Source organism: Ascaphus truei, chromosome 10 (assembly GCF_040206685.1).
Source record: "Ascaphus truei isolate aAscTru1 chromosome 10, aAscTru1.hap1, whole genome shotgun sequence".
NCBI classification, from domain to species: domain Eukaryota; kingdom Metazoa; phylum Chordata; class Amphibia; order Anura; family Ascaphidae; genus Ascaphus; species Ascaphus truei.
Genome location: NC_134492.1, coordinates 64,487,135 through 64,514,041, shown reverse-complemented (window position 1 = coordinate 64,514,041; position 26,907 = coordinate 64,487,135). Strand labels below are relative to the sequence as shown.

Genomic DNA, 26,907 nt, shown 5'->3' with positions numbered 1-26,907 from the left:
CCCCGGATGGGGTCGGCTCTGTGTCCCCGGATGGGGTCGGTTCTGTGTCCCCGGATGGGGTCGGCTCTGTGTTCCTGGATTGGGTCGGCTTTGTGTTCCCGGATGGGGTCGGTTCTGTGTCCCCGGATGGGGTCGGTTCTGTGTCCCCGGATTGGGTCGGTTCTGTGTTCCCGGATGGGGTCGGTTCTGTGTCCCCGGATGGGGTCGGTTTTGTGTCCCCGGATGGGGTCGGCTCTGTGTCCCCGGATGGGGTCGGTTCTGTGTTCCCGGATGTGGTCGGCTCTGTGTCCCCGGATGGGGTCGGCTCTGTGTTCCCGGATGGGGTCGGCTCTGTGTTCCCGGATGGGGTCGGCTCTGTGTTCCCGGATGGGGTCGGCTCTGTGTCCCCGGATGGGGTCGGCTCTGTGTTCCCGGATGGGTTCGGTTCTGTGTCCCCGGATGGGGTCGGTTCTGTGTTCCCGGATGGGGTCGGTTCTGTGTCTCCGGATGGGGTCGGCTCTGTGTCCCCGGATGGGGTCGGCTCTGTGTCCCCGGATGGGGTCGGTTCTGTGTCCCCGGATGGGGTCGGTTCTGTGTCGCCGGATGGGGTCGGTTCTGTGTTCCCGGATGGGGTCGGCTCTGTGTCCCCGGATGGGGTCGGTTCTGTGTCCCCGGATGGGGTCGGTTCTGTGTCCCCGGATGGGGTCGGTTCTGTGTCCCCGGATGGGGTCGGCTCTGTGTCCCCGGATGGGGTCGGCTCTGTGTCCCCGGATGGGGTCGGTTCTGTGTCCCCGGATGGGGTCGGTTCTGTGTCCCCGGATGGGGTCGGTTCTGTGTCCCCGGATGGGGTTGGTTCTGTGTTCCCGGATGGGGTCGGCTCTGTGTCCCCGGATGGGGTTGGTTCTGTGTCCCCGGATGGGGTCTGTTCTGTGTTCCCGGATGAGGTCAGCTCTGTGTCACCGGATGGGGTCGGCTCTGTGTCCCCGGATGGGGTCGGCTCTGTGTTCCCGGATGGGGTCGGCTCTGTGTCCCCGGATGGGGTCGGCTCTGTGTCCCCGGATGGGGTCGGCTCTGTGTCCCCGGATGGGGTCGGCTCTGTGTTCCCGGATGGGGTCGGCTCTTTGTTCCCGGATGGGGTCGGCTCTGTGTCCCCGGATGGGGTCGGCTCTGTGTCCCCGGATGGGGTCGGTTCTGTGTTCCCGGATGGGGTCGGTTCTGTGTTCCCGGATGGGGTCGGCTCTGTGTCCCCGGATGGGGTCGGTTCTGTGTCCCCGGATGGGGTCGGCTCTGTGTTTCCGGATGGGGTCGGTTCTGTGTTCCCGGATGGGGTCGGTTCTGTGTTCCCGGATGGGGTCGGCTCTGTGTCCCCGGATGGGGTCGGCTCTCTGTCCCCGGATGGGGTCCTTTCTGTGTCCCCGGATGGGGTCGGTTCTGTGTTCCCGGATGGGGTCAGTTCTGTGTCCCCGGATTGGGTCGGTTCTGTGTCCCCGGATGGGGTTGGTTCTGTGTCCCCGGATGGGGTCGCCCTCGTGTCCCCCGGAGACGGTCGGCCTCGTGTCCCCGATGGGGTCGGATATGTGTCCCTGGATGGGGGCGGCTCTGTGTCGCCGGATGGGGTCGGCTCTGTGTCCCCGGATGGGGTCGGCTCTGTGTCCCCGGATGGGGTCGGCTCTGTGTCCCCGGATGGGGTCGGTTCTGTGTCGTCGGATGGGGTCGGTTCTGTGTCCCCGGATGGGGTCGGTTCTGTGTCACCGGATGGGGTTGGATCTGTGTTCCCGGATGGGGTCGGCTCTGTGTCCCCGGATGGGGTTGGTTCTGTGTCCCCGGATGGGGTCTGTTCTGTGTTCCCGGATGAGGTCAGCTCTGTGTCACCGGATGGGGTCGGCTCTGTGTCCCCGGATGGGGTCGGCTCTGTGTTCCCGGATGGGGTCGGCTCTGTGTCCCCGGATGGGGTCGGCTCTGTGTCCCCGTATGGAGTCGGCTCTGTGTTCCCGGATGGGGTCGGCTCTTTGTTCCCGGATGGGGTCGGCTCTGTGTCCCCGGATGGGGTCGGTTCTGTGTCCCCGGATGGGGTCGGCTCTGTGTCGCCGGATGGGGTCGGCTCTGTGTCCCCGGATGGGGTCGGTTCTGTGTTCCCGGATGGGGTCGGCTCTGTGTCGCCGGATGGGGTCGGCTCTGTGTCCCCGGATGGGGTCGTCTCTGTGTCCCCGGATGGGGTCGGCTCTGTGTCCCCGGATGGGGTCGGTTCTGTGTCCCCGGATGGGGTCGGCTCTGTGTTCCTGGATTGGGTCGGCTTTGTGTTCCCGGATGGGGTCGGTTCTGTGTCCCCGGATGGGGTCGGTTCTGTGTCCCCGGATTGGGTCGGTTCTGTGTTCCCGGATGGGGTCGGTTCTGTGTCCCCGGATGGGGTCGGTTTTGTGTCCCCGGATGGGGTCGGCTCTGTGTCCCCGGATGGGGTCGGTTCTGTGTTCCCGGATGTGGTCGGCTCTGTGTCCCCGGATGGGGTCGGCTCTGTGTTCCCGGATGGGGTCGGCTCTGTGTTCCCGGATGGGGTCGGCTCTGTGTTCCCGGATGGGGTCGGCTCTGTGTCCCCGGATGGGGTCGGCTCTGTGTTCCCGGATGGGTTCGGTTCTGTGTCCCCGGATGGGGTCGGTTCTGTGTTCCCGGATGGGGTCGGTTCTGTGTCCCCGGATGGGGTCGGCTCTGTGTCCCCGGATGGGGTCGGTTCTGTGTCCCCGGATGGGGTTGGTTCTGTGTCCCCGGATGGGGTTGGTTCTGTGTCCCCGGATGGGGTCGGCCTCGTGTCCCCCGATGGGGTCGGATATGTGTCCCCGGATGGGGGCGGCTCTGTGTCCCCGGATGGGGTCGGCTCTGTGTCCCCGGATGGGGTCGGCTCTGTGTTCCCGGATGGGGTCGGTTCTGTGTTCCCGGATGGGGTCGGCTCTGTGTCGCCGGATGGGGTCGGCTCTGTGTCCCCGGATGGGGTCGGCTCTGTGTCCCCGGATGGGGTCGGCTCTGTGTCCCCGGATGGGGTCGTCTCTGTGTCCCCGGATGGGGTCGGTTCTGTGTCCCCGGATGGGGTCGGCTCTGTGTTCCTGGATTGGGTCGGCTTTGTGTTCCCGGATGGGGTCGGTTCTGTGTCCCCGGATGGGGTCGGTTCTGTGTCCCCGGATTGGGTCGGTTCTGTGTTCCCGGATGGGGTCGGTTCTGTGTTCCCGGATGGGGTCGGTTCTGTGTCCCCGGATGGGGTCGGTTTTGTGTCCCCGGATGGGGTCGGCTCTGTGTCCCCGGATGGGGTCGGTTCTGTGTTCCCGGATGTGGTCGGCTCTGTGTCGCCGGATGGGGTCGGTTCTGTGTTCCCGGATGGGGTCGGCTCTGTGTCCCCGGATGGGGTCGGTTCTGTGTCCCCGGATGGGGTCGGTTCTGTGTCCACGGATGGGGTCGGTTCTGTGTCCCCGGATGGGGTCGGCTCTGTGTTCCCGGATGGGGTCGGCTCTGTGTCCCCGGATGGGGTCGGCTCTGTGTTCCCGGATGGGGTCGGTTCTGTGTCGCCGGATGGGGTCGGTTCTGTGTCCCCGGATGGGGTTGGTTCTGTGTTCCCGGATGGGGTCGGCTCTGTGTCGCCGGATGGGGTCGGCTCTGTGTCCCCGGATGGGGTCGGTTCTGTGTTCCCGGATGGGGTCGGCTCTGTGTCGCCGGATGGGGTCGGCTCTGTGTCCCCGGATGGGGTCGTCTCTGTGTCCCCGGATGGGGTCGGCTCTGTGTCCCCGGATGGGGTCGGTTCTGTGTCCCCGGATGGGGTCGGCTCTGTGTTCCTGGATTGGGTCGGCTTTGTGTTCCCGGATGGGGTCGGTTCTGTGTCCCCGGATGGGGTCGGTTCTGTGTCCCCGGATTGGGTCGGTTCTGTGTTCCCGGATGGGGTCGGTTCTGTGTCCCCGGATGGGGTCGGTTTTGTGTCCCCGGATGGGGTCGGCTCTGTGTCCCCGGATGGGGTCGGTTCTGTGTTCCCGGATGTGGTCGGCTCTGTGTCCCCGGATGGGGTCGGCTCTGTGTTCCCGGATGGGGTCGGCTCTGTGTTCCCGGATGGGGTCGGCTCTGTGTTCCCGGATGGGGTCGGCTCTGTGTCCCCGGATGGGGTCGGCTCTGTGTTCCCGGATGGGTTCGGTTCTGTGTCCCCGGATGGGGTCGGTTCTGTGTTCCCGGATGGGGTCGGTTCTGTGTCTCCGGATGGGGTCGGCTCTGTGTCCCCGGATGGGGTCGGCTCTGTGTCCCCGGATGGGGTCGGTTCTGTGTCCCCGGATGGGGTCGGTTCTGTGTCGCCGGATGGGGTCGGTTCTGTGTTCCCGGATGGGGTCGGCTCTGTGTCCCCGGATGGGGTCGGTTCTGTGTCCCCGGATGGGGTCGGTTCTGTGTCCCCGGATGGGGTCGGTTCTGTGTCCCCGGATGGGGTCGGCTCTGTGTCCCCGGATGGGGTCGGCTCTGTGTCCCCGGATGGGGTCGGTTCTGTGTCCCCGGATGGGGTCGGTTCTGTGTCCCCGGATGGGGTCGGTTCTGTGTCCCCGGATGGGGTTGGTTCTGTGTTCCCGGATGGGGTCGGCTCTGTGTCCCCGGATGGGGTTGGTTCTGTGTCCCCGGATGGGGTCTGTTCTGTGTTCCCGGATGAGGTCAGCTCTGTGTCACCGGATGGGGTCGGCTCTGTGTCCCCGGATGGGGTCGGCTCTGTGTTCCCGGATGGGGTCGGCTCTGTGTCCCCGGATGGGGTCGGCTCTGTGTCCCCGGATGGGGTCGGCTCTGTGTCCCCGGATGGGGTCGGCTCTGTGTTCCCGGATGGGGTCGGCTCTTTGTTCCCGGATGGGGTCGGCTCTGTGTCCCCGGATGGGGTCGGCTCTGTGTCCCCGGATGGGGTCGGTTCTGTGTTCCCGGATGGGGTCGGTTCTGTGTTCCCGGATGGGGTCGGCTCTGTGTCCCCGGATGGGGTCGGTTCTGTGTCCCCGGATGGGGTCGGCTCTGTGTTTCCGGATGGGGTCGGTTCTGTGTTCCCGGATGGGGTCGGTTCTGTGTTCCCGGATGGGGTCGGCTCTGTGTCCCCGGATGGGGTCGGCTCTCTGTCCCCGGATGGGGTCCTTTCTGTGTCCCCGGATGGGGTCGGTTCTGTGTTCCCGGATGGGGTCAGTTCTGTGTCCCCGGATTGGGTCGGTTCTGTGTCCCCGGATGGGGTTGGTTCTGTGTCCCCGGATGGGGTCGCCCTCGTGTCCCCCGGAGACGGTCGGCCTCGTGTCCCCGATGGGGTCGGATATGTGTCCCTGGATGGGGGCGGCTCTGTGTCGCCGGATGGGGTCGGCTCTGTGTCCCCGGATGGGGTCGGCTCTGTGTCCCCGGATGGGGTCGGCTCTGTGTCCCCGGATGGGGTCGGTTCTGTGTCGTCGGATGGGGTCGGTTCTGTGTCCCCGGATGGGGTCGGTTCTGTGTCACCGGATGGGGTTGGATCTGTGTTCCCGGATGGGGTCGGCTCTGTGTCCCCGGATGGGGTTGGTTCTGTGTCCCCGGATGGGGTCTGTTCTGTGTTCCCGGATGAGGTCAGCTCTGTGTCACCGGATGGGGTCGGCTCTGTGTCCCCGGATGGGGTCGGCTCTGTGTTCCCGGATGGGGTCGGCTCTGTGTCCCCGGATGGGGTCGGCTCTGTGTCCCCGGATGGGGTCGGTTTTGTGTCCCCGGATGGGGTCGGCTCTGTGTCCCCGGATGGGGTCGGTTCTGTGTTCCCGGATGTGGTCGGCTCTGTGTCCCCGGATGGGGTCGGCTCTGTGTTCCCGGATGGGGTCGGCTCTGTGTTCCCGGATGGGGTCGGCTCTGTGTTCCCGGATGGGGTCGGCTCTGTGTCCCCGGATGGGGTCGGCTCTGTGTTCCCGGATGGGTTCGGTTCTGTGTCCCCGGATGGGGTCGGTTCTGTGTTCCCGGATGGGGTCGGTTCTGTGTCTCCGGATGGGGTCGGCTCTGTGTCCCCGGATGGGGTCGGCTCTGTGTCCCCGGATGGGGTCGGTTCTGTGTCCCCGGATGGGGTCGGTTCTGTGTCGCCGGATGGGGTCGGTTCTGTGTTCCCGGATGGGGTCGGCTCTGTGTCCCCGGATGGGGTCGGTTCTGTGTCCCCGGATGGGGTCGGTTCTGTGTCCCCGGATGGGGTCGGTTCTGTGTCCCCGGATGGGGTCGGCTCTGTGTCCCCGGATGGGGTCGGCTCTGTGTCCCCGGATGGGGTCGGTTCTGTGTCCCCGGATGGGGTCGGTTCTGTGTCCCCGGATGGGGTCGGTTCTGTGTCCCCGGATGGGGTTGGTTCTGTGTTCCCGGATGGGGTCGGCTCTGTGTCCCCGGATGGGGTTGGTTCTGTGTCCCCGGATGGGGTCTGTTCTGTGTTCCCGGATGAGGTCAGCTCTGTGTCACCGGATGGGGTCGGCTCTGTGTCCCCGGATGGGGTCGGCTCTGTGTTCCCGGATGGGGTCGGCTCTGTGTCCCCGGATGGGGTCGGCTCTGTGTCCCCGGATGGGGTCGGCTCTGTGTCCCCGGATGGGGTCGGCTCTGTGTTCCCGGATGGGGTCGGCTCTTTGTTCCCGGATGGGGTCGGCTCTGTGTCCCCGGATGGGGTCGGCTCTGTGTCCCCGGATGGGGTCGGTTCTGTGTTCCCGGATGGGGTCGGTTCTGTGTTCCCGGATGGGGTCGGCTCTGTGTCCCCGGATGGGGTCGGTTCTGTGTCCCCGGATGGGGTCGGCTCTGTGTTTCCGGATGGGGTCGGTTCTGTGTTCCCGGATGGGGTCGGTTCTGTGTTCCCGGATGGGGTCGGCTCTGTGTCCCCGGATGGGGTCGGCTCTCTGTCCCCGGATGGGGTCCTTTCTGTGTCCCCGGATGGGGTCGGTTCTGTGTTCCCGGATGGGGTCAGTTCTGTGTCCCCGGATTGGGTCGGTTCTGTGTCCCCGGATGGGGTTGGTTCTGTGTCCCCGGATGGGGTCGCCCTCGTGTCCCCCGGAGACGGTCGGCCTCGTGTCCCCGATGGGGTCGGATATGTGTCCCTGGATGGGGGCGGCTCTGTGTCGCCGGATGGGGTCGGCTCTGTGTCCCCGGATGGGGTCGGCTCTGTGTCCCCGGATGGGGTCGGCTCTGTGTCCCCGGATGGGGTCGGTTCTGTGTCGTCGGATGGGGTCGGTTCTGTGTCCCCGGATGGGGTCGGTTCTGTGTCACCGGATGGGGTTGGATCTGTGTTCCCGGATGGGGTCGGCTCTGTGTCCCCGGATGGGGTTGGTTCTGTGTCCCCGGATGGGGTCTGTTCTGTGTTCCCGGATGAGGTCAGCTCTGTGTCACCGGATGGGGTCGGCTCTGTGTCCCCGGATGGGGTCGGCTCTGTGTTCCCGGATGGGGTCGGCTCTGTGTCCCCGGATGGGGTCGGCTCTGTGTCCCCGTATGGAGTCGGCTCTGTGTTCCCGGATGGGGTCGGCTCTTTGTTCCCGGATGGGGTCGGCTCTGTGTCCCCGGATGGGGTCGGTTCTGTGTCCCCGGATGGGGTCGGTTCTGTGTCCCCGGATGGGGTCGGTTCTGTGTCCCCGGATGGGGTCGGCTCTGTGTCCCCGGATGGGGTCGGCTCTGTGTCCCCGGATGGGGTCGGTTCTGTGTCCCCGGATGGGGTCGGTTCTGTGTCCCCGGATGGGGTCGGTTCTGTGTCCCCGGATGGGGTTGGTTCTGTGTTCCCGGATGGGGTCGGCTCTGTGTCCCCGGATGGGGTGGTTCTGTGTCCCCGGATGGGGTCTGTTCTGTGTTCCCGGATGAGGTCAGCTCTGTGTCACCGGATGGGGTCGGCTCTGTGTCCCCGGATGGGGTCGGCTCTGTGTCCCCGGATGGGGTCGGCTCTGTGTCCCCGGATGGGGTCGGTTCTGTGTTCCCGGATGGGGTCGGTTCTGTGTTCCCGGATGGGGTCGGCTCTGTGTCCCCGGATGGGGTCGGTTCTGTGTCCCCGGATGGGGTCGGCTCTGTGTTTCCGGATGGGGTCGGTTCTGTGTTCCCGGATGGGGTCGGTTCTGTGTTCCCGGATGGGGTCGGCTCTGTGTCCCCGGATGGGGTCGGCTCTCTGTCCCCGGATGGGGTCCTTTCTGTGTCCCCGGATGGGGTCGGTTCTGTGTTCCCGGATGGGGTCAGTTCTGTGTCCCCGGATTGGGTCGGTTCTGTGTCCCCGGATGGGGTTGGTTCTGTGTCCCCGGATGGGGTCGCCCTCGTGTCCCCCGGAGACGGTCGGCCTCGTGTCCCCGATGGGGTCGGATATGTGTCCCTGGATGGGGGCGGCTCTGTGTCGCCGGATGGGGTCGGCTCTGTGTCCCCGGATGGGGTCGGCTCTGTGTCCCCGGATGGGGTCGGCTCTGTGTCCCCGGATGGGGTCGGTTCTGTGTCGTCGGATGGGGTCGGTTCTGTGTCCCCGGATGGGGTCGGTTCTGTGTCACCGGATGGGGTTGGATCTGTGTTCCCGGATGGGGTCGGCTCTGTGTCCCCGGATGGGGTTGGTTCTGTGTCCCCGGATGGGGTCTGTTCTGTGTTCCCGGATGAGGTCAGCTCTGTGTCACCGGATGGGGTCGGCTCTGTGTCCCCGGATGGGGTCGGCTCTGTGTTCCCGGATGGGGTCGGCTCTGTGTCCCCGGATGGGGTCGGCTCTGTGTCCCCGGATGGGGTCGGTTTTGTGTCCCCGGATGGGGTCGGCTCTGTGTCCCCGGATGGGGTCGGTTCTGTGTTCCCGGATGTGGTCGGCTCTGTGTCCCCGGATGGGGTCGGCTCTGTGTTCCCGGATGGGGTCGGCTCTGTGTTCCCGGATGGGGTCGGCTCTGTGTTCCCGGATGGGGTCGGCTCTGTGTCCCCGGATGGGGTCGGCTCTGTGTTCCCGGATGGGTTCGGTTCTGTGTCCCCGGATGGGGTCGGTTCTGTGTTCCCGGATGGGGTCGGTTCTGTGTCTCCGGATGGGGTCGGCTCTGTGTCCCCGGATGGGGTCGGCTCTGTGTCCCCGGATGGGGTCGGTTCTGTGTCCCCGGATGGGGTCGGTTCTGTGTCGCCGGATGGGGTCGGTTCTGTGTTCCCGGATGGGGTCGGCTCTGTGTCCCCGGATGGGGTCGGTTCTGTGTCCCCGGATGGGGTCGGTTCTGTGTCCCCGGATGGGGTCGGTTCTGTGTCCCCGGATGGGGTCGGCTCTGTGTCCCCGGATGGGGTCGGCTCTGTGTCCCCGGATGGGGTCGGTTCTGTGTCCCCGGATGGGGTCGGCTCTGTGTTTCCGGATGGGGTCGGTTCTGTGTTCCCGGATGGGGTCGGTTCTGTGTTCCCGGATGGGGTCGGCTCTGTGTCCCCGGATGGGGTCGGCTCTCTGTCCCCGGATGGGGTCCTTTCTGTGTCCCCGGATGGGGTCGGTTCTGTGTTCCCGGATGGGGTCAGTTCTGTGTCCCCGGATTGGGTCGGTTCTGTGTCCCCGGATGGGGTTGGTTCTGTGTCCCCGGATGGGGTCGCCCTCGTGTCCCCCGGAGACGGTCGGCCTCGTGTCCCCGATGGGGTCGGATATGTGTCCCTGGATGGGGGCGGCTCTGTGTCGCCGGATGGGGTCGGCTCTGTGTCCCCGGATGGGGTCGGCTCTGTGTCCCCGGATGGGGTCGGCTCTGTGTCCCCGGATGGGGTCGGTTCTGTGTCGTCGGATGGGGTCGGTTCTGTGTCCCCGGATGGGGTCGGTTCTGTGTCACCGGATGGGGTTGGATCTGTGTTCCCGGATGGGGTCGGCTCTGTGTCCCCGGATGGGGTTGGTTCTGTGTCCCCGGATGGGGTCTGTTCTGTGTTCCCGGATGAGGTCAGCTCTGTGTCACCGGATGGGGTCGGCTCTGTGTCCCCGGATGGGGTCGGCTCTGTGTTCCCGGATGGGGTCGGCTCTGTGTCCCCGGATGGGGTCGGCTCTGTGTCCCCGGATGGGGTCGGTTTTGTGTCCCCGGATGGGGTCGGCTCTGTGTCCCCGGATGGGGTCGGTTCTGTGTTCCCGGATGTGGTCGGCTCTGTGTCCCCGGATGGGGTCGGCTCTGTGTTCCCGGATGGGGTCGGCTCTGTGTTCCCGGATGGGGTCGGCTCTGTGTTCCCGGATGGGGTCGGCTCTGTGTCCCCGGATGGGGTCGGCTCTGTGTTCCCGGATGGGTTCGGTTCTGTGTCCCCGGATGGGGTCGGTTCTGTGTTCCCGGATGGGGTCGGTTCTGTGTCTCCGGATGGGGTCGGCTCTGTGTCCCCGGATGGGGTCGGCTCTGTGTCCCCGGATGGGGTCGGTTCTGTGTCCCCGGATGGGGTCGGTTCTGTGTCGCCGGATGGGGTCGGTTCTGTGTTCCCGGATGGGGTCGGCTCTGTGTCCCCGGATGGGGTCGGTTCTGTGTCCCCGGATGGGGTCGGTTCTGTGTCCCCGGATGGGGTCGGTTCTGTGTCCCCGGATGGGGTCGGCTCTGTGTCCCCGGATGGGGTCGGCTCTGTGTCCCCGGATGGGGTCGGTTCTGTGTCCCCGGATGGGGTCGGTTCTGTGTCCCCGGATGGGGTCGGTTCTGTGTCCCCGGATGGGGTTGGTTCTGTGTTCCCGGATGGGGTCGGCTCTGTGTCCCCGGATGGGGTTGGTTCTGTGTCCCCGGATGGGGTCTGTTCTGTGTTCCCGGATGAGGTCAGCTCTGTGTCACCGGATGGGGTCGGCTCTGTGTCCCCGGATGGGGTCGGCTCTGTGTTCCCGGATGGGGTCGGCTCTGTGTCCCCGGATGGGGTCGGCTCTGTGTCCCCGGATGGGGTCGGCTCTGTGTCCCCGGATGGGGTCGGCTCTGTGTTCCCGGATGGGGTCGGCTCTTTGTTCCCGGATGGGGTCGGCTCTGTGTCCCCGGATGGGGTCGGCTCTGTGTCCCCGGATGGGGTCGGTTCTGTGTCCCCGGATGGGGTCGGCTCTGTGTTTCCGGATGGGGTCGGTTCTGTGTTCCCGGATGGGGTCGGTTCTGTGTTCCCGGATGGGGTCGGCTCTGTGTCCCCGGATGGGGTCGGCTCTCTGTCCCCGGATGGGGTCCTTTCTGTGTCCCCGGATGGGGTCGGTTCTGTGTTCCCGGATGGGGTCAGTTCTGTGTCCCCGGATTGGGTCGGTTCTGTGTCCCCGGATGGGGTTGGTTCTGTGTCCCCGGATGGGGTCGCCCTCGTGTCCCCCGGAGACGGTCGGCCTCGTGTCCCCGATGGGGTCGGATATGTGTCCCTGGATGGGGGCGGCTCTGTGTCGCCGGATGGGGTCGGCTCTGTGTCCCCGGATGGGGTCGGCTCTGTGTCCCCGGATGGGGTCGGCTCTGTGTCCCCGGATGGGGTCGGTTCTGTGTCGTCGGATGGGGTCGGTTCTGTGTCCCCGGATGGGGTCGGTTCTGTGTCACCGGATGGGGTTGGATCTGTGTTCCCGGATGGGGTCGGCTCTGTGTCCCCGGATGGGGTTGGTTCTGTGTCCCCGGATGGGGTCTGTTCTGTGTTCCCGGATGAGGTCAGCTCTGTGTCACCGGATGGGGTCGGCTCTGTGTCCCCGGATGGGGTCGGCTCTGTGTTCCCGGATGGGGTCGGCTCTGTGTCCCCGGATGGGGTCGGCTCTGTGTCCCCGGATGGGGTCGGTTTTGTGTCCCCGGATGGGGTCGGCTCTGTGTTCCTGGATTGGGTCGGCTTTGTGTTCCCGGATGGGGTCGGTTCTGTGTCCCCGGATGGGGTCGGTTCTGTGTCCCCGGATTGGGTCGGTTCTGTGTTCCCGGATGGGGTCGGTTCTGTGTCCCCGGATGGGGTCGGTTTTGTGTCCCCGGATGGGGTCGGCTCTGTGTCCCCGGATGGGGTCGGTTCTGTGTTCCCGGATGTGGTCGGCTCTGTGTCCCCGGATGGGGTCGGCTCTGTGTTCCCGGATGGGGTCGGCTCTGTGTTCCCGGATGGGGTCGGCTCTGTGTTCCCGGATGGGGTCGGCTCTGTGTCCCCGGATGGGGTCGGCTCTGTGTTCCCGGATGGGTTCGGTTCTGTGTCCCCGGATGGGGTCGGTTCTGTGTTCCCGGATGGGGTCGGTTCTGTGTCTCCGGATGGGGTCGGCTCTGTGTCCCCGGATGGGGTCGGCTCTGTGTCCCCGGATGGGGTCGGTTCTGTGTCCCCGGATGGGGTCGGTTCTGTGTCGCCGGATGGGGTCGGTTCTGTGTTCCCGGATGGGGTCGGCTCTGTGTCCCCGGATGGGGTCGGTTCTGTGTCCCCGGATGGGGTCGGTTCTGTGTCCCCGGATGGGGTCGGTTCTGTGTCCCCGGATGGGGTCGGCTCTGTGTCCCCGGATGGGGTCGGCTCTGTGTCCCCGGATGGGGTCGGTTCTGTGTCCCCGGATGGGGTCGGTTCTGTGTCCCCGGATGGGGTCGGTTCTGTGTCCCCGGATGGGGTTGGTTCTGTGTTCCCGGATGGGGTCGGCTCTGTGTCCCCGGATGGGGTTGGTTCTGTGTCCCCGGATGGGGTCTGTTCTGTGTTCCCGGATGAGGTCAGCTCTGTGTCACCGGATGGGGTCGGCTCTGTGTCCCCGGATGGGGTCGGCTCTGTGTTCCCGGATGGGGTCGGCTCTGTGTCCCCGGATGGGGTCGGCTCTGTGTCCCCGGATGGGGTCGGCTCTGTGTCCCCGGATGGGGTCGGCTCTGTGTTCCCGGATGGGGTCGGCTCTTTGTTCCCGGATGGGGTCGGCTCTGTGTCCCCGGATGGGGTCGGCTCTGTGTCCCCGGATGGGGTCGGTTCTGTGTTCCCGGATGGGGTCGGTTCTGTGTTCCCGGATGGGGTCGGCTCTGTGTCCCCGGATGGGGTCGGTTCTGTGTCCCCGGATGGGGTCGGCTCTGTGTTTCCGGATGGGGTCGGTTCTGTGTTCCCGGATGGGGTCGGTTCTGTGTTCCCGGATGGGGTCGGCTCTGTGTCCCCGGATGGGGTCGGCTCTCTGTCCCCGGATGGGGTCCTTTCTGTGTCCCCGGATGGGGTCGGTTCTGTGTTCCCGGATGGGGTCAGTTCTGTGTCCCCGGATTGGGTCGGTTCTGTGTCCCCGGATGGGGTTGGTTCTGTGTCCCCGGATGGGGTCGCCCTCGTGTCCCCCGGAGACGGTCGGCCTCGTGTCCCCGATGGGGTCGGATATGTGTCCCTGGATGGGGGCGGCTCTGTGTCGCCGGATGGGGTCGGCTCTGTGTCCCCGGATGGGGTCGGCTCTGTGTCCCCGGATGGGGTCGGCTCTGTGTCCCCGGATGGGGTCGGTTCTGTGTCGTCGGATGGGGTCGGTTCTGTGTCCCCGGATGGGGTCGGTTCTGTGTCACCGGATGGGGTTGGATCTGTGTTCCCGGATGGGGTCGGCTCTGTGTCCCCGGATGGGGTTGGTTCTGTGTCCCCGGATGGGGTCTGTTCTGTGTTCCCGGATGAGGTCAGCTCTGTGTCACCGGATGGGGTCGGCTCTGTGTCCCCGGATGGGGTCGGCTCTGTGTTCCCGGATGGGGTCGGCTCTGTGTCCCCGGATGGGGTCGGCTCTGTGTCCCCGGATGGGGTCGGTTTTGTGTCCCCGGATGGGGTCGGCTCTGTGTCCCCGGATGGGGTCGGTTCTGTGTTCCCGGATGTGGTCGGCTCTGTGTCCCCGGATGGGGTCGGCTCTGTGTTCCCGGATGGGGTCGGCTCTGTGTTCCCGGATGGGGTCGGCTCTGTGTTCCCGGATGGGGTCGGCTCTGTGTCCCCGGATGGGGTCGGCTCTGTGTTCCCGGATGGGTTCGGTTCTGTGTCCCCGGATGGGGTCGGTTCTGTGTTCCCGGATGGGGTCGGTTCTGTGTCTCCGGATGGGGTCGGCTCTGTGTCCCCGGATGGGGTCGGCTCTGTGTCCCCGGATGGGGTCGGTTCTGTGTCCCCGGATGGGGTCGGTTCTGTGTCGCCGGATGGGGTCGGTTCTGTGTTCCCGGATGGGGTCGGCTCTGTGTCCCCGGATGGGGTCGGTTCTGTGTCCCCGGATGGGGTCGGTTCTGTGTCCCCGGATGGGGTCGGTTCTGTGTCCCCGGATGGGGTCGGCTCTGTGTCCCCGGATGGGGTCGGCTCTGTGTCCCCGGATGGGGTCGGTTCTGTGTCCCCGGATGGGGTCGGTTCTGTGTCCCCGGATGGGGTCGGTTCTGTGTCCCCGGATGGGGTTGGTTCTGTGTTCCCGGATGGGGTCGGCTCTGTGTCCCCGGATGGGGTTGGTTCTGTGTCCCCGGATGGGGTCTGTTCTGTGTTCCCGGATGAGGTCAGCTCTGTGTCACCGGATGGGGTCGGCTCTGTGTCCCCGGATGGGGTCGGCTCTGTGTTCCCGGATGGGGTCGGCTCTGTGTCCCCGGATGGGGTCGGCTCTGTGTCCCCGGATGGGGTCGGCTCTGTGTCCCCGGATGGGGTCGGCTCTGTGTTCCCGGATGGGGTCGGCTCTTTGTTCCCGGATGGGGTCGGCTCTGTGTCCCCGGATGGGGTCGGCTCTGTGTCCCCGGATGGGGTCGGTTCTGTGTTCCCGGATGGGGTCGGTTCTGTGTTCCCGGATGGGGTCGGCTCTGTGTCCCCGGATGGGGTCGGTTCTGTGTCCCCGGATGGGGTCGGCTCTGTGTTTCCGGATGGGGTCGGTCTGTGTTCCCGGATGGGGTCGGTTCTGTGTTCCCGGATGGGGTCGGCTCTGTGTCCCCGGATGGGGTCGGCTCTCTGTCCCCGGATGGGGTCCTTTCTGTGTCCCCGGATGGGGTCGGTTCTGTGTTCCCGGATGGGGTCAGTTCTGTGTCCCCGGATTGGGTCGGTTCTGTGTCCCCGGATGGGGTTGGTTCTGTGTCCCCGGATGGGGTCGCCCTCGTGTCCCCCGAGACGGTCGGCCTCGTGTCCCCGATGGGGTCGGATATGTGTCCCTGGATGGGGGCGGCTCTGTGTCGCCGGATGGGGTCGGCTCTGTGTCCCCGGATGGGGTCGGCTCTGTGTCCCCGGATGGGGTCGGCTCTGTGTCCCCGGATGGGGTCGGTTCTGTGTCGTCGGATGGGGTCGGTTCTGTGTCCCCGGATGGGGTCGGTTCTGTGTCACCGGATGGGGTTGGATCTGTGTTCCCGGATGGGGTCGGCTCTGTGTCCCCGGATGGGGTTGGTTCTGTGTCCCCGGATGGGGTCTGTTCTGTGTTCCCGGATGAGGTCAGCTCTGTGTCACCGGATGGGGTCGGCTCTGTGTCCCCGGATGGGGTCGGCTCTGTGTTCCCGGATGGGGTCGGCTCTGTGTCCCCGGATGGGGTCGGCTCTGTGTCCCCGTATGGAGTCGGCTCTGTGTTCCCGGATGGGGTCGGCTCTTTGTTCCCGGATGGGGTCGGCTCTGTGTCCCCGGATGGGGTCGGTTCTGTGTCCCCGGATGGGGTCGGTTCTGTGTCCCCGGATGGGGTCGGTTCTGTGTCCCCGGATGGGGTCGGCTCTGTGTCCCCGGATGGGGTCGGCTCTGTGTCCCCGGATGGGGTCGGTTCTGTGTCCCCGGATGGGGTCGGTTCTGTGTCCCCGGATGGGGTCGGTTCTGTGTCCCCGGATGGGGTTGGTTCTGTGTTCCCGGATGGGGTCGGCTCTGTGTCCCCGGATGGGGTTGGTTCTGTGTCCCCGGATGGGGTCTGTTCTGTGTTCCCGGATGAGGTCAGCTCTGTGTCACCGGATGGGGTCGGCTCTGTGTCCCCGGATGGGGTCGGCTCTGTGTTCCCGGATGGGGTCGGCTCTGTGTCCCCGGATGGGGTCGGCTCTGTGTCCCCGGATGGGGTCGGCTCTGTGTCCCCGGATGGGGTCGGCTCTGTGTTCCCGGATGGGGTCGGCTCTTTGTTCCCGGATGGGGTCGGCTCTGTGTCCCCGGATGGGGTCGGCTCTGTGTCCCCGGATGGGGTCGGTTCTGTGTTCCCGGATGGGGTCGGTTCTGTGTTCCCGGATGGGGTCGGCTCTGTGTCCCCGGATGGGGTCGGTTCTGTGTCCCCGGATGGGGTCGGCTCTGTGTTTCCGGATGGGGTCGGTTCTGTGTTCCCGGATGGGGTCGGTTCTGTGTTCCCGGATGGGGTCGGCTCTGTGTCCCCGGATGGGGTCGGCTCTCTGTCCCCGGATGGGGTCCTTTCTGTGTCCCCGGATGGGGTCGGTTCTGTGTTCCCGGATGGGGTCAGTTCTGTGTCCCCGGATTGGGTCGGTTCTGTGTCCCCGGATGGGGTTGGTTCTGTGTCCCCGGATGGGGTCGCCCTCGTGTCCCCCGGAGACGGTCGGCCTCGTGTCCCCGATGGGGTCGGATATGTGTCCCTGGATGGGGGCGGCTCTGTGTCGCCGGATGGGGTCGGCTCTGTGTCCCCGGATGGGGTCGGCTCTGTGTCCCCGGATGGGGTCGGCTCTGTGTCCCCGGATGGGGTCGGTTCTGTGTCGTCGGATGGGGTCGGTTCTGTGTCCCCGGATGGGGTCGGTTCTGTGTCACCGGATGGGGTTGGATCTGTGTTCCCGGATGGGGTCGGCTCTGTGTCCCCGGATGGGGTTGGTTCTGTGTCCCCGGATGGGGTCTGTTCTGTGTTCCCGGATGAGGTCAGCTCTGTGTCACCGGATGGGGTCGGCTCTGTGTCCCCGGATGGGGTCGGCTCTGTGTTCCCGGATGGGGTCGGCTCTGTGTCCCCGGATGGGGTCGGCTCTGTGTCCCCGTATGGAGTCGGCTCTGTGTTCCCGGATGGGGTCGGCTCTTTGTTCCCGGATGGGGTCGGCTCTGTGTCCCCGGATGGGGTCGGTTCTGTGTCCCCGGATGGGGTCGGCTCTGTGTCGCCGGATGGGGTCGGCTCTGTGTCCCCGGATGGGGTCGGTTCTGTGTTCCCGGATGGGGTCGGCTCTGTGTCGCCGGATGGGGTCGGCTCTGTGTCCCCGGATGGGGTCGTCTCTGTGTCCCCGGATGGGGTCGGCTCTGTGTCCCCGGATGGGGTCGGTTCTGTGTCCCCGGATGGGGTCGGCTCTGTGTTCCTGGATTGGGTCGGCTTTGTGTTCCCGGATGGGGTCGGTTCTGTGTCCCCGGATGGGGTCGGTTCTGTGTCCCCGGATTGGGTCGGTTCTGTGTTCCCGGATGGGGTCGGTTCTGTGTCCCCGGATGGGGTCGGTTTTGTGTCCCCGGATGGGGTCGGCTCTGTGTCCCCGGATGGGGTCGGTTCTGTGTTCCCGGATGTGGTCGGCTCTGTGTCCCCGGATGGGGTCGGCTCTGTGTTCCCGGATGGGGTCGGCTCTGTGTTCCCGGATGGGGTCGGCTCTGTGTTCCCGGATGGGGTCGGCTCTGTGTCCCCGGATGGGGTCGGCTCTGTGTTCCCGGATGGGTTCGGTTTCTGTGTCCCCGGATGGGGTCGGTTCTGTGTTCCCGGATGGGGTCGGTTCTGTGTCTCCGGATGGGGTCGGCTCTGTGTCCCCGGATGGGGTCGGCTCTGTGTCCCCCGGATGGGGTCGGTTCTGTGTTCCTGGATGGGGTCGGTTCTGTGTCGCCGGATGGGGTCGGTTCTGTGTTCCCGGATGGGGTCGGCTCTGTGTCCCCGGATGGGGTCGGTTCTGTGTCCCCGGATGGGGTCGGTTCTGTGTCCCCGGATGGGGTCGGTTCTGTGTCCCCGGATGGGGTCGGCTCTGTGTCCCCGGATGGGGTCGGCTCTGTGTCCCCGGATGGGGTCGGTTCTGTGTCCCCGGATGGGGTCGGTTCTGTGTCCCCGGATGGGGTCGGTTCTGTGTCCCCGGATGGGGTTGGTTCTGTGTTCCCGGATGGGGTCGGCTCTGTGTCCCCGGATGGGGTTGGTTCTGTGTCCCCGGATGGGGTCTGTTCTGTGTTCCCGGATGAGGTCAGCTCTGTGTCACCGGATGGGGTCGGCTCTGTGTCCCCGGATGGGGTCGGCTCTGTGTTCCCGGATGGGGTCGGCTCTGTGTCCCCGGATGGGGTCGGCTCTGTGTCCCCGGATGGGGTCGGCTCTGTGTCCCCGGATGGGGTCGGCTCTGTGTTCCCGGATGGGGTCGGCTCTTTGTTCCCGGATGGGGTCGGCTCTGTGTCCCCGGATGGGGTCGGCTCTGTGTCCCCGGATGGGGTCGGTTCTGTGTTCCCGGATGGGGTCGGTTCTGTGTTCCCGGATGGGGTCGGCTCTGTGTCCCCGGATGGGGTCGGTTCTGTGTCCCCGGATGGGGTCGGCTCTGTGTTTCCGGATGGGGTCGGTTCTGTGTTCCCGGATGGGGTCGGTTCTGTGTTCCCGGATGGGGTCGGCTCTGTGTCCCCGGATGGGGTCGGCTCTCTGTCCCCGGATGGGGTCCTTTCTGTGTCCCCGGATGGGGTCGGTTCTGTGTTCCCGGATGGGGTCAGTTCTGTGTCCCCGGATTGGGTCGGTTCTGTGTCCCCGGATGGGGTTGGTTCTGTGTCCCCGGATGGGGTCGCCCTCGTGTCCCCCGGAGACGGTCGGCCTCGTGTCCCCGATGGGGTCGGATATGTGTCCCTGGATGGGGGCGGCTCTGTGTCGCCGGATGGGGTCGGCTCTGTGTCCCCGGATGGGGTCGGCTCTGTGTCCCCGGATGGGGTCGGCTCTGTGTCCCCGGATGGGGTCGGTTCTGTGTCGTCGGATGGGGTCGGTTCTGTGTCCCCGGATGGGGTCGGTTCTGTGTCACCGGATGGGGTTGGATCTGTGTTCCCGGATGGGGTCGGCTCTGTGTCCCCGGATGGGGTTGGTTCTGTGTCCCCGGATGGGGTCTGTTCTGTGTTCCCGGATGAGGTCAGCTCTGTGTCACCGGATGGGGTCGGCTCTGTGTCCCCGGATGGGGTCGGCTCTGTGTTCCCGGATGGGGTCGGCTCTGTGTCCCCGGATGGGGTCGGCTCTGTGTCCCCGGATGGGGTCGGCTCTGTGTTCCCGGATGGGGTCGGCTCTTTGTTCCCGGATGGGGTCGGCTCTGTGTCCCCGGATGGGGTCGGCTCTGTGTCCCCGGATGGGGTCGGTTCTGTGTTCCCGGATGGGGTCGGCTCTGTGTTCCCGGATGGGGTCGGCTCTGTGTCCCCGGATGGGGTCGGTTCTGTGTTCCCGGATGGGGTCGGTTCTGTGTCCCCGGATGGGGTCGGCTCTGTGTTTCCGGATGGGGTCGGTTCTGTGTTCCCGGATGGGGTCGGTTCTGTGTCCCCGGATGGGATCGGCTCTCTGTCCCCGGATGGGGTCCTTTCTGTGTCCCCGGATGGGGTCGGTTCTGTGTTCCCGGATGGGGTCAGTTCTGTTTCCCCGGATGGGGTCGGTTCTGTGTCCCCGGATGGGGTTGGTTCTGTGTCCCCGGATGGGGTCGCCCTCGTGTCCCCCGGAGACGGTCGGCCTCGTGTCCCCGATGAGGTCGGATATGTGTCCCTGGATGGGGGCGGCTCTGTGTCGCGGATGGGGTCGGCTCTGTGTCCCCGGATGGGGTCGGCTCTGTGTCCCCGGATGGGGTCGGCTCTGTGTCCCCGGATGGGGTCGGCTCTGTGTTCCCGGATGGGGTCGGTTCTGTGTTCCCGGATGGGGTCGGCTCTGTGTCCCCGGATGGGGTCGGTTCTGTGTCCCCGGATGGGGTCGGTTCTGTGTTCCCGGATGGGGTCGGTTCTGTGTTCCCGGATGGGGTCGGTTCTGTGTCCCCGGATGGGGTCGGCTCTGTGTCCCCGGATGGGGTCGGTTCTGTGTTCCCGGATGGGGTCGGTTCTGTGTCCCTGGATGGGGTCGGCTCTGTGTCCCCGGATGGGGTCGGCTCTGTGTCCCCGGATGGGGTCGGCTCTGTGTCCCCGGATGGGGGCGGCTCTGTGTCCCCGAATGGGGTCGGCTCTGACTCACCGGTGTCCCTACTTGTTCTTACAGTAATGGACCGGCTGCGATAGACGAATGCTGCAGCTGGTTCCGGAAGAGGCTGGAGGAGCTGAACGCTGAGAAACAGCGACAGACAAACTTCCATCAGGAGCAGGTGCAGTGCGGGGGGGGGGGGAGGGCAGTGCGTTACAGGCGGAGAGGCGGCCAAGCAATGCAACGCGATACAACACCGGGGGGTCGGCACCGCAACAGGCGGGGGGGGGCACAGCAACAGGCGGGGGGGGCACAGCAACAGGCGGGGGGGGCACAGCAACAGGCGGGGGGGCAAAGCAACAGGCGGGGGGGGGCACTGCAACAGGCGGGGGGGGCACAGCAACAGGCGGGGGGCACATAACAGGCAGGGGGGCACAGCAATATGCGGGGGGGGCACAGCAACAGGCGGGGGGGCACAGCAACAGGCGGGGGGCCACAGCAACAGGCGGGGGGGGCACAGCAACAGGCGGGGGGGGGCACAGCGACAGGCGGGGGGGGCACAGCAACAGGCGGGGGGGGGCACAGCAACAGGCGGGGGGGGCACAGCAACAGGCGGGGGGGCACAGCAATAGGCAGGGGGGGGGGCGGCACAGCAACAGGCGGCGGGGCGATACAGCAACGCGTGAGGCGACACAGTAACGCGCGGAGTGACACAGTAACGCGCAGGGCGATACAGTAACACATACTCTTGTTTTCAGGCAGTGAACTGTGTTCTGGGAAACGTTCTGTATGAACGGCTGGCGGGTCACGGCCCAAAGCTCGGCCCCATTACGAGGAAAGACCCCATAGTCACCAGGTAGTGTTTCTGCGTCATGTCACCCGCCCCCTTCCATCCGCCCCGCCCCCTTCCTCCACCCGCCCCGCCCCCTTCCTCCACCCGCCCCGCCCCCTTCCTCCACCCGCCCTGCCCCCTTCCTCCACCCGCCCCGCCCCCTTCCTCCACCCGCCCCGCCCCCTTCCTCCACCCGCCCCGCCCCCTTCCTCCACCCGCCCCGCCCCCTTCCTCCACCCGCCCCGCCCCCTTCCTCCACCCGCCCCGCCCCCTTCCTCCACCCGCCCCGCCCCCTTCCTCCACCCGCCCCGCCCCCTTCCTCCACCCGCCCCGCCCCCTTCCTCCACCCGCCCCCCGCCCCCTTCCTCCACCCGCCCCCGCCCCCTTCCTCCACCCGCCCCGCCCCCTTCCTCCACCCGCCCCGTCCCCTTCCTCCACCCGCCCCGTCCCCTTCCTCCACCCGCCCCGTCCCCTTCCTCCACCCGCCCCGTCCCCCTTCCTCCACCCGCCCCGCCCCCTTCCTCCACCCGCCCCGCCCCCTTCCTCCACCCGCCCCGTCCCCTTCCTCCACCCGCCCCGTCCCCTTCCTCCACCCGCCCCGTCCCCTTCCTCCACCCGCCCCGTCCCCTTCCTCCACCCGCCCCGTCCCCTTCCTCCACCCGCCCCGCCCCCTTCCTCCACCCGCCCCGCCCCCTTCCTCCACCCGCCCCGCCCCCTTCCTCCACCCGCCCCGCCCCCTTCCTCCACCCGCCCCGCCCCCTTCCTCCACCCGCCCCGCCCCCTTCCTCCACCCGCCCCGCCCCCTTCCTCCACCCGCCCCGCCCCCTTCCTCCACCCGCCCCGCCCCCTTCCTCCACCCGCCCCGCCCCCTTCCTCCACCCGCCCCGCCCCCTTCCTCCACCCGCCCCGCCCCCTTCCTCCACCCGCCCCGCCCCCTTCCTCCACCCGCCCCGCCCCCTTCCTCCACCCGCCCCCTTCCTCCACCCGCCCCGCCCCCTTCCTCCACCCGCCCCGCCCCCTTCCTCCACCCGCCCCGCCCCCTTCCTCCACCCGCCCCCTTCCTCCACCCGCCCCGCCTCCTTCCTCCACCCGCCCCGCCCCCTTCCTCCACCCGCCCCGCCCCCTTCCTCCACCCGCCCCCTTCCTCCACCCGCCCCGCCCCCTTCCTCCACCCGCCCCGCCCCCTTCCTCCACTCGCGCCGCCCCCTTCCTCCACTCGCGCCTTCTCTCCCCATCTCTCACGTACTCGCGCCTTCTCTCTCCCTCTCTCACGTACTCGCGCCTTCTCTCTCCCTCTCTCACGTACTCGCGGCTTCTCTCTCCCTCTCTCACGTACTCGCGGCTTCTCTCTCCCTCTCTCACTTACCCGCGCCTTCTCTCTCCCACTCTCACTTACCCGCGGCTTCTCTCTCCCACTCCCACTTACCCGCGCCTTCTCTCTCCCACTCTCACTTACCCGCGCCTTCTCTCTCCCACTCTCACTTACCCGCGCCTTCTCTCTCCCACTCTCACTTACCGGCGCCTTCTCTCTCCCACTCTCACTTACCCACGCCTTCTCTCTCCCACTCTCACTTACCCGCGCCTTCTCTCTCCCACTGCCACTTACCGGCGCCTTCTCTCTCCCTCTCTCACTTACCCGCACCTTCTCTCTCCCACTCTCACTTACCCGCGCCTTCTCTCTCCCACTCTCACGTACCCGTGGCTTCTCTCTCCCTCTCTCTCACTTACCCGCGCCTTCTCTCTCCCTCTCTCACTTACCCACGCCTTCTCTCTCCCACTCTCACTTACCCACGCCTTCTCTCTCCCTCTCTCCCTCTCTCACTTACCCGCGGCTTCTCTCTCCCTCTCTCACTTACCCACGCCTTCTCTCTCCCTCTCTCACTTACCCGCGCCTTCTCTCTCCCTCTCTCACGTACCCGCGGCTTCTCTCTCCCTCTCTCACTTACCCGCGCCTTCTCTCTCCCACTCTCACTTACCCGCGCCTTCTCTCTCCCACTCTCACTTACCCAAGCCTTCTCTCTCCCTCTCTCTCCCTCTCTCACTTACCCGCGGCTTTCTCTCTCCCTCTCTCACTTACCCACGCCTTCCCTCTCCCTATCTCCCTCTCTCACTTACCTGCGGCTTCTCTCTCCCACTCTCACGTACCCCGCTTTCTCTCTCCCTCTCTCACTTACCCGCGCCTTCTCTCTCCCTCTCTCACTTACCCACGCCTTCTCTCTCCCTCTCTCACTTACCCATGACTTCTCTCTCCCTCTCTCCCTCTCTCACTTACCCGCGCCTTCTCTCTCCCACTCTCACTTACCCGCGCCTTCTCTCTCCCACTCCCACTTACCGGCGCCTTCTCTCTCCCTCTCTCCCTCTCTCACTTACCCGCGGCTTCTCTCTCCCTCTCTCACTTACCCACGCCTTCTCTCTCCCTCTCTCACTTACCCACGCCTTCTCTCTCCCTCTCTCACGTACCCGCGGCTTCTCTCACCCTCTCTCACTTACCCACGCCTTCCCTCTCCCTCTCTCCCTCTCTCACTTACCCGCGGCTTCTCTCTCCCACTCTCACGTACCCCGCTTTCTCTCTCCCTCTCTCACTTACCCGCGCCTTCTCTCTCCCTCTCTCACTTACCCACGCCTTCTCTCTCCCTCTCTCACTTACCCATGCCTTCTCTCTCCCTCTCTCCCTCTCTCACTTACCCGCGCCTTCTCTCTCCCACTCTCACTTACCCGCGCCTTCTCTCTCCCACTCCCACTTACCGGCGCCTTCTCTCTCCCCCTCTCACGTACCCGCGCCTTCTCTCTCCCACTATCACTTACCCGCGCCTTCTCTCTCCCACTCTCACTTACCCACGCCTTCTCTCTCCCACTCTCACTTACCCACGCCTTCTCTCTCCCTCTCTCACGTACCCGCGGCTTCTCTCTCCCTCTCTCTCACTTACCCGCGCCTTCTCTCTCCCTCTCTCACTTACCCACGCCTTCTCTCTCCCACTCTCACTTACCCACGCCTTCTCTCTCCCTCTCTCACTTACCCGCGGCTTCTCTCTCCCTCTCTCACTTACCCGCGCCTTCTCTCTCCCACTCTCACTTACCCGCGCCTTCTCTCTCCCACTCTCACTTACCCACGCCTTCTCTCTCCCTCTCTCCCTCTCTCACTTACCCGCGGCTTCTCTCTCCCTCTCTCACTTACCCACGCCTTCCCTCTCCCTCTCTCCCTCTCTCACTTACCCGCGGCTTCTCTCTCCCACTCTCACGTACCCCACTTTCTCTCTCCCTCTCTCACTTACCCGCGCCTTCTCTCTCCCTCTCTCACTTACCCACGCCTTCTCTCTCCCTCTTACTTACCCATGCCTTCTCTCTCCCTCTCTCCCTCTCTCACTTACCCGCGCCTTCTCTCTCCCACTCCCACTTACCCGCGCCTTCTCTCTCCCACTCTCACTTACCCACGCCTTCTCTCTCCCTCTCTCACTTACCCGCGCCTTCTCTCTCCCTCTCTCACTTACCCGCGCCTTCTCTCTCCCACTCCCACTTACCCACGCCTTCCCTCTCTCACTTACCCGCGCCTTCTCTCTCCCACTCTCACTTACCCGCGCCTTCTCTCTCCCACTCTCACTTACCCACGCCTTCTCTCTCCCTCTCTCCCTCTCTCACTTACCCACGGCTTCTCTCTCCCTCTCTCACTTACACGCGCCTTCTCTCTCCCACTCTCACTTACCCGCGTCTTCTCTCTCCCACTCTCACTTACCCACGCCTTCTCTCTCCCTCTCTAACTTACCTGCGGCTTCTCTCTCCCACTCTCACTTACCCACGCCTTCTCTCTCCCTCTCTCCCTCTCTCACTCACCCGCGGCTTCTCTCTCCCACTGTCACGTACCCGCGCCTTCTCTCTCCCTCTCTCACTTACCCGCGCCTTCTCTCTCCCTCTCTCACTTACCCACGCCTTCTCTCTCCCTCTCTCACTCTCTCCCTCTCTCACTTACCCGCGCCTTCTCTCTCCCACTCCCACTTACCCGCGCCTTCTCTCTCCCACTCTCACTTACCCGCGCCTTCTCTCTCCCACTCTCACTTACCCGCACCTTCTCTCTCCCACTTACCCACGCCTTCTCTCTCCCTCTCTCACTTACCCGCACCTTCTCTCTCCCACTCTCACTTACCCGCGCCTTCTCTCTCCCACTCTCACTTAACCGCGCCTTCTCTCTCCCACTCCCACTTACCCACGCCTTCTCTCTCCCTCTCTCACTTATCCGCACCTTCTCTCTCCCACTCTCACTTACCCGCGCCTTCTCTCTCCCTCTCTCACTTACCCGCGCCTTCTCTCTCCCACTCTCACTTACCCGCACCTTCTCTCTTCCACTTACCCACGCCTTCTCTCTCCCTCTCTCACTTACCCGCACCTTCTCTCTCCCACTCTCACTTACCCGCGCCTTCTCTCTCCCACTCTCACTTAACCGCGCCTTCTCTCTCCCACTCCCACTTACCCACGCCTTCTCTCTCCCTCTCTCACTTACCCGCACCTTCTCTCTCCCACTCTCACTTACCCGCGCCTTCTCTCTCCCACTCTCACTTACCCGCACCTTCTCTCTTCCACTTACCCACGCCTTCTCTCTCCCTCTCTCACTTACCCGCACCTTCTCTCTCCCACTCTCACTTACCCGCGCCTTCTCTCTCTCCCACTCTCACTTAACCGCGCCTTCTCTCTCCCACTCCCACTTACCCACGCCTTCTCTCTCCCTCTCTCACTTACCCGCACCTTCTCTCTCCCACTCTCACTTACCCGCGCCTTCTCTCTCCCACTCTCACTTACCCGTGCCTTCTCTCTCCCACTCTCACTTACCCGTGCCTTCTCTCTCCCACTCTCACTTACCCGCGCCTTCTCTCTCCCACTCTCACTTACCCGCGCCTTCTCTCTCCCACTCCCACTTACCCGTGCCTTCTCTCTCCCACTCTCACTTACCCGCGCCTTCTCTCTCCCACTCCCACTTACCGGCGCCTTCTCTCTCCCACTCTCACTTACCCACGCCTTCTCTCTCCCACTCTCACTTACCCGCGCCTTCTCTCTCCCACTCCCACTTACCGGCGCCTTCTCTCTCCCTCTCTCACTTACCCGCACCTTCTCTCTCCCACTCTCACTTACCCGCGCCTTCTCTCTCCCACTCTCACTTACCCGCGGCTTCTCTCTCCCACTCCCACTTACCCGCGCCTTCTCTCTCCCACTCTCACTTACCCGTACCTTCTCTCTCCCTCTCTCACTTACCCGCGCCTTCTCTCTCCCTCTCTCACTTACCCACGCCTTCTCTCTCCCACTCTCACTTACCCGCGCCTTCTCTCTCCCTCTCTCACTTACCCGCGCCTTCTCTCTCCCTCTCTCACTTACCCACGCCTTCTCTCTCCCACTCTCACTTACCCACGCCTTCTCTCTCCCTCTCTTACTTACCCGCGCCTTCTCTCTCCCACTCTCACTTACCCGCGCCTTCTCTCTCCCACTCTCACTTACCCGCGGCTTCTCTCTCCCACTCCCACTTACCCGCGCCTTCTCTCTCCCACTCTCACTTACCCACGCCTTCTCTCTCCCACTCTCACTTTCCCGCGCCTTCTCTCTCCCACTCTCACTTACCCGCGCCTTCTCTCTCCCACTCTCCCTTACCCGCGCCTTCTCTCTCCCTCTCTCCCTCTTTCACTTACCCGCGGCTTCTCTCTCCCTCTCTCCCTCTCTCACTTTCCCGCGCCTTCTCTCTCCCTCTCTCACTTACCCGCGCCTTCTCTCTCCCACTCTCACTTACCCGCGCCTTCTCTCTCCCACTCTCACTTACCCACGCCTTCTCTCTCCCTCTCTCACTTACCCACACCTTCTCTCTCCCTCTCTCACGTACTCGCGCCTTCTCTCCCCATCTCTCAACGTACTCGCGCCTTCTCTCTCCCTCTCTCACGTACTCGCGCCTTCTCTCTCCCTCTCTCACGTACTCGCGGCTTCTCTCTCCCTCTCTCACGTACTCGCGGCTTCTCTCTCCCTCTCTCACTTACCCGCGCCTTCTCTCTCCCTCTCCCACTTACCCGCACCTTCTCTCCCCATCTCTCACTTACCCGCGCCTTCTCTCTCCCTCTCTCACTTACCCGCGCCTTCTCTCTCCCACTCTCACTTACCCGCGCCTTCTCTCTCCCACTCTCACTTACCCGCGCCTTCTCTCTCCCACTCTCACTTACCCGCGCCTTCTCTCTCCCACTCTCACTTACCCGCGCCTTCTCTCTCCCTCTCTCCCTCTCTCACTTACCCGCGGCTTCTCTCTCCCTCTCTCCCTGTCTCACTTACCCGCGCCTTCTCT

The 26,907-nt window shown here is 65.5% G+C and overlaps 1 protein-coding gene across 4 annotated transcripts in view; it reads left to right on the top strand.

Annotated features, from left to right (window-relative positions):
• Positions 1–26,907, top strand: part of AGL (amylo-alpha-1,6-glucosidase and 4-alpha-glucanotransferase) — a 340,722-nt gene that overhangs the window by 95,939 nt on the left and 217,876 nt on the right. For all 4 annotated transcript variants that reach the window (XM_075617125.1, XM_075617126.1, XM_075617123.1 and 1 more), the window contains exons 9-10: positions 19,850–19,952; positions 20,530–20,627. In XM_075617125.1, the coding sequence (XP_075473240.1) occupies positions 19,850–19,952; positions 20,530–20,627 (201 nt within the window). The remainder of the gene's footprint in view (positions 1–19,849; positions 19,953–20,529; positions 20,628–26,907) is intronic.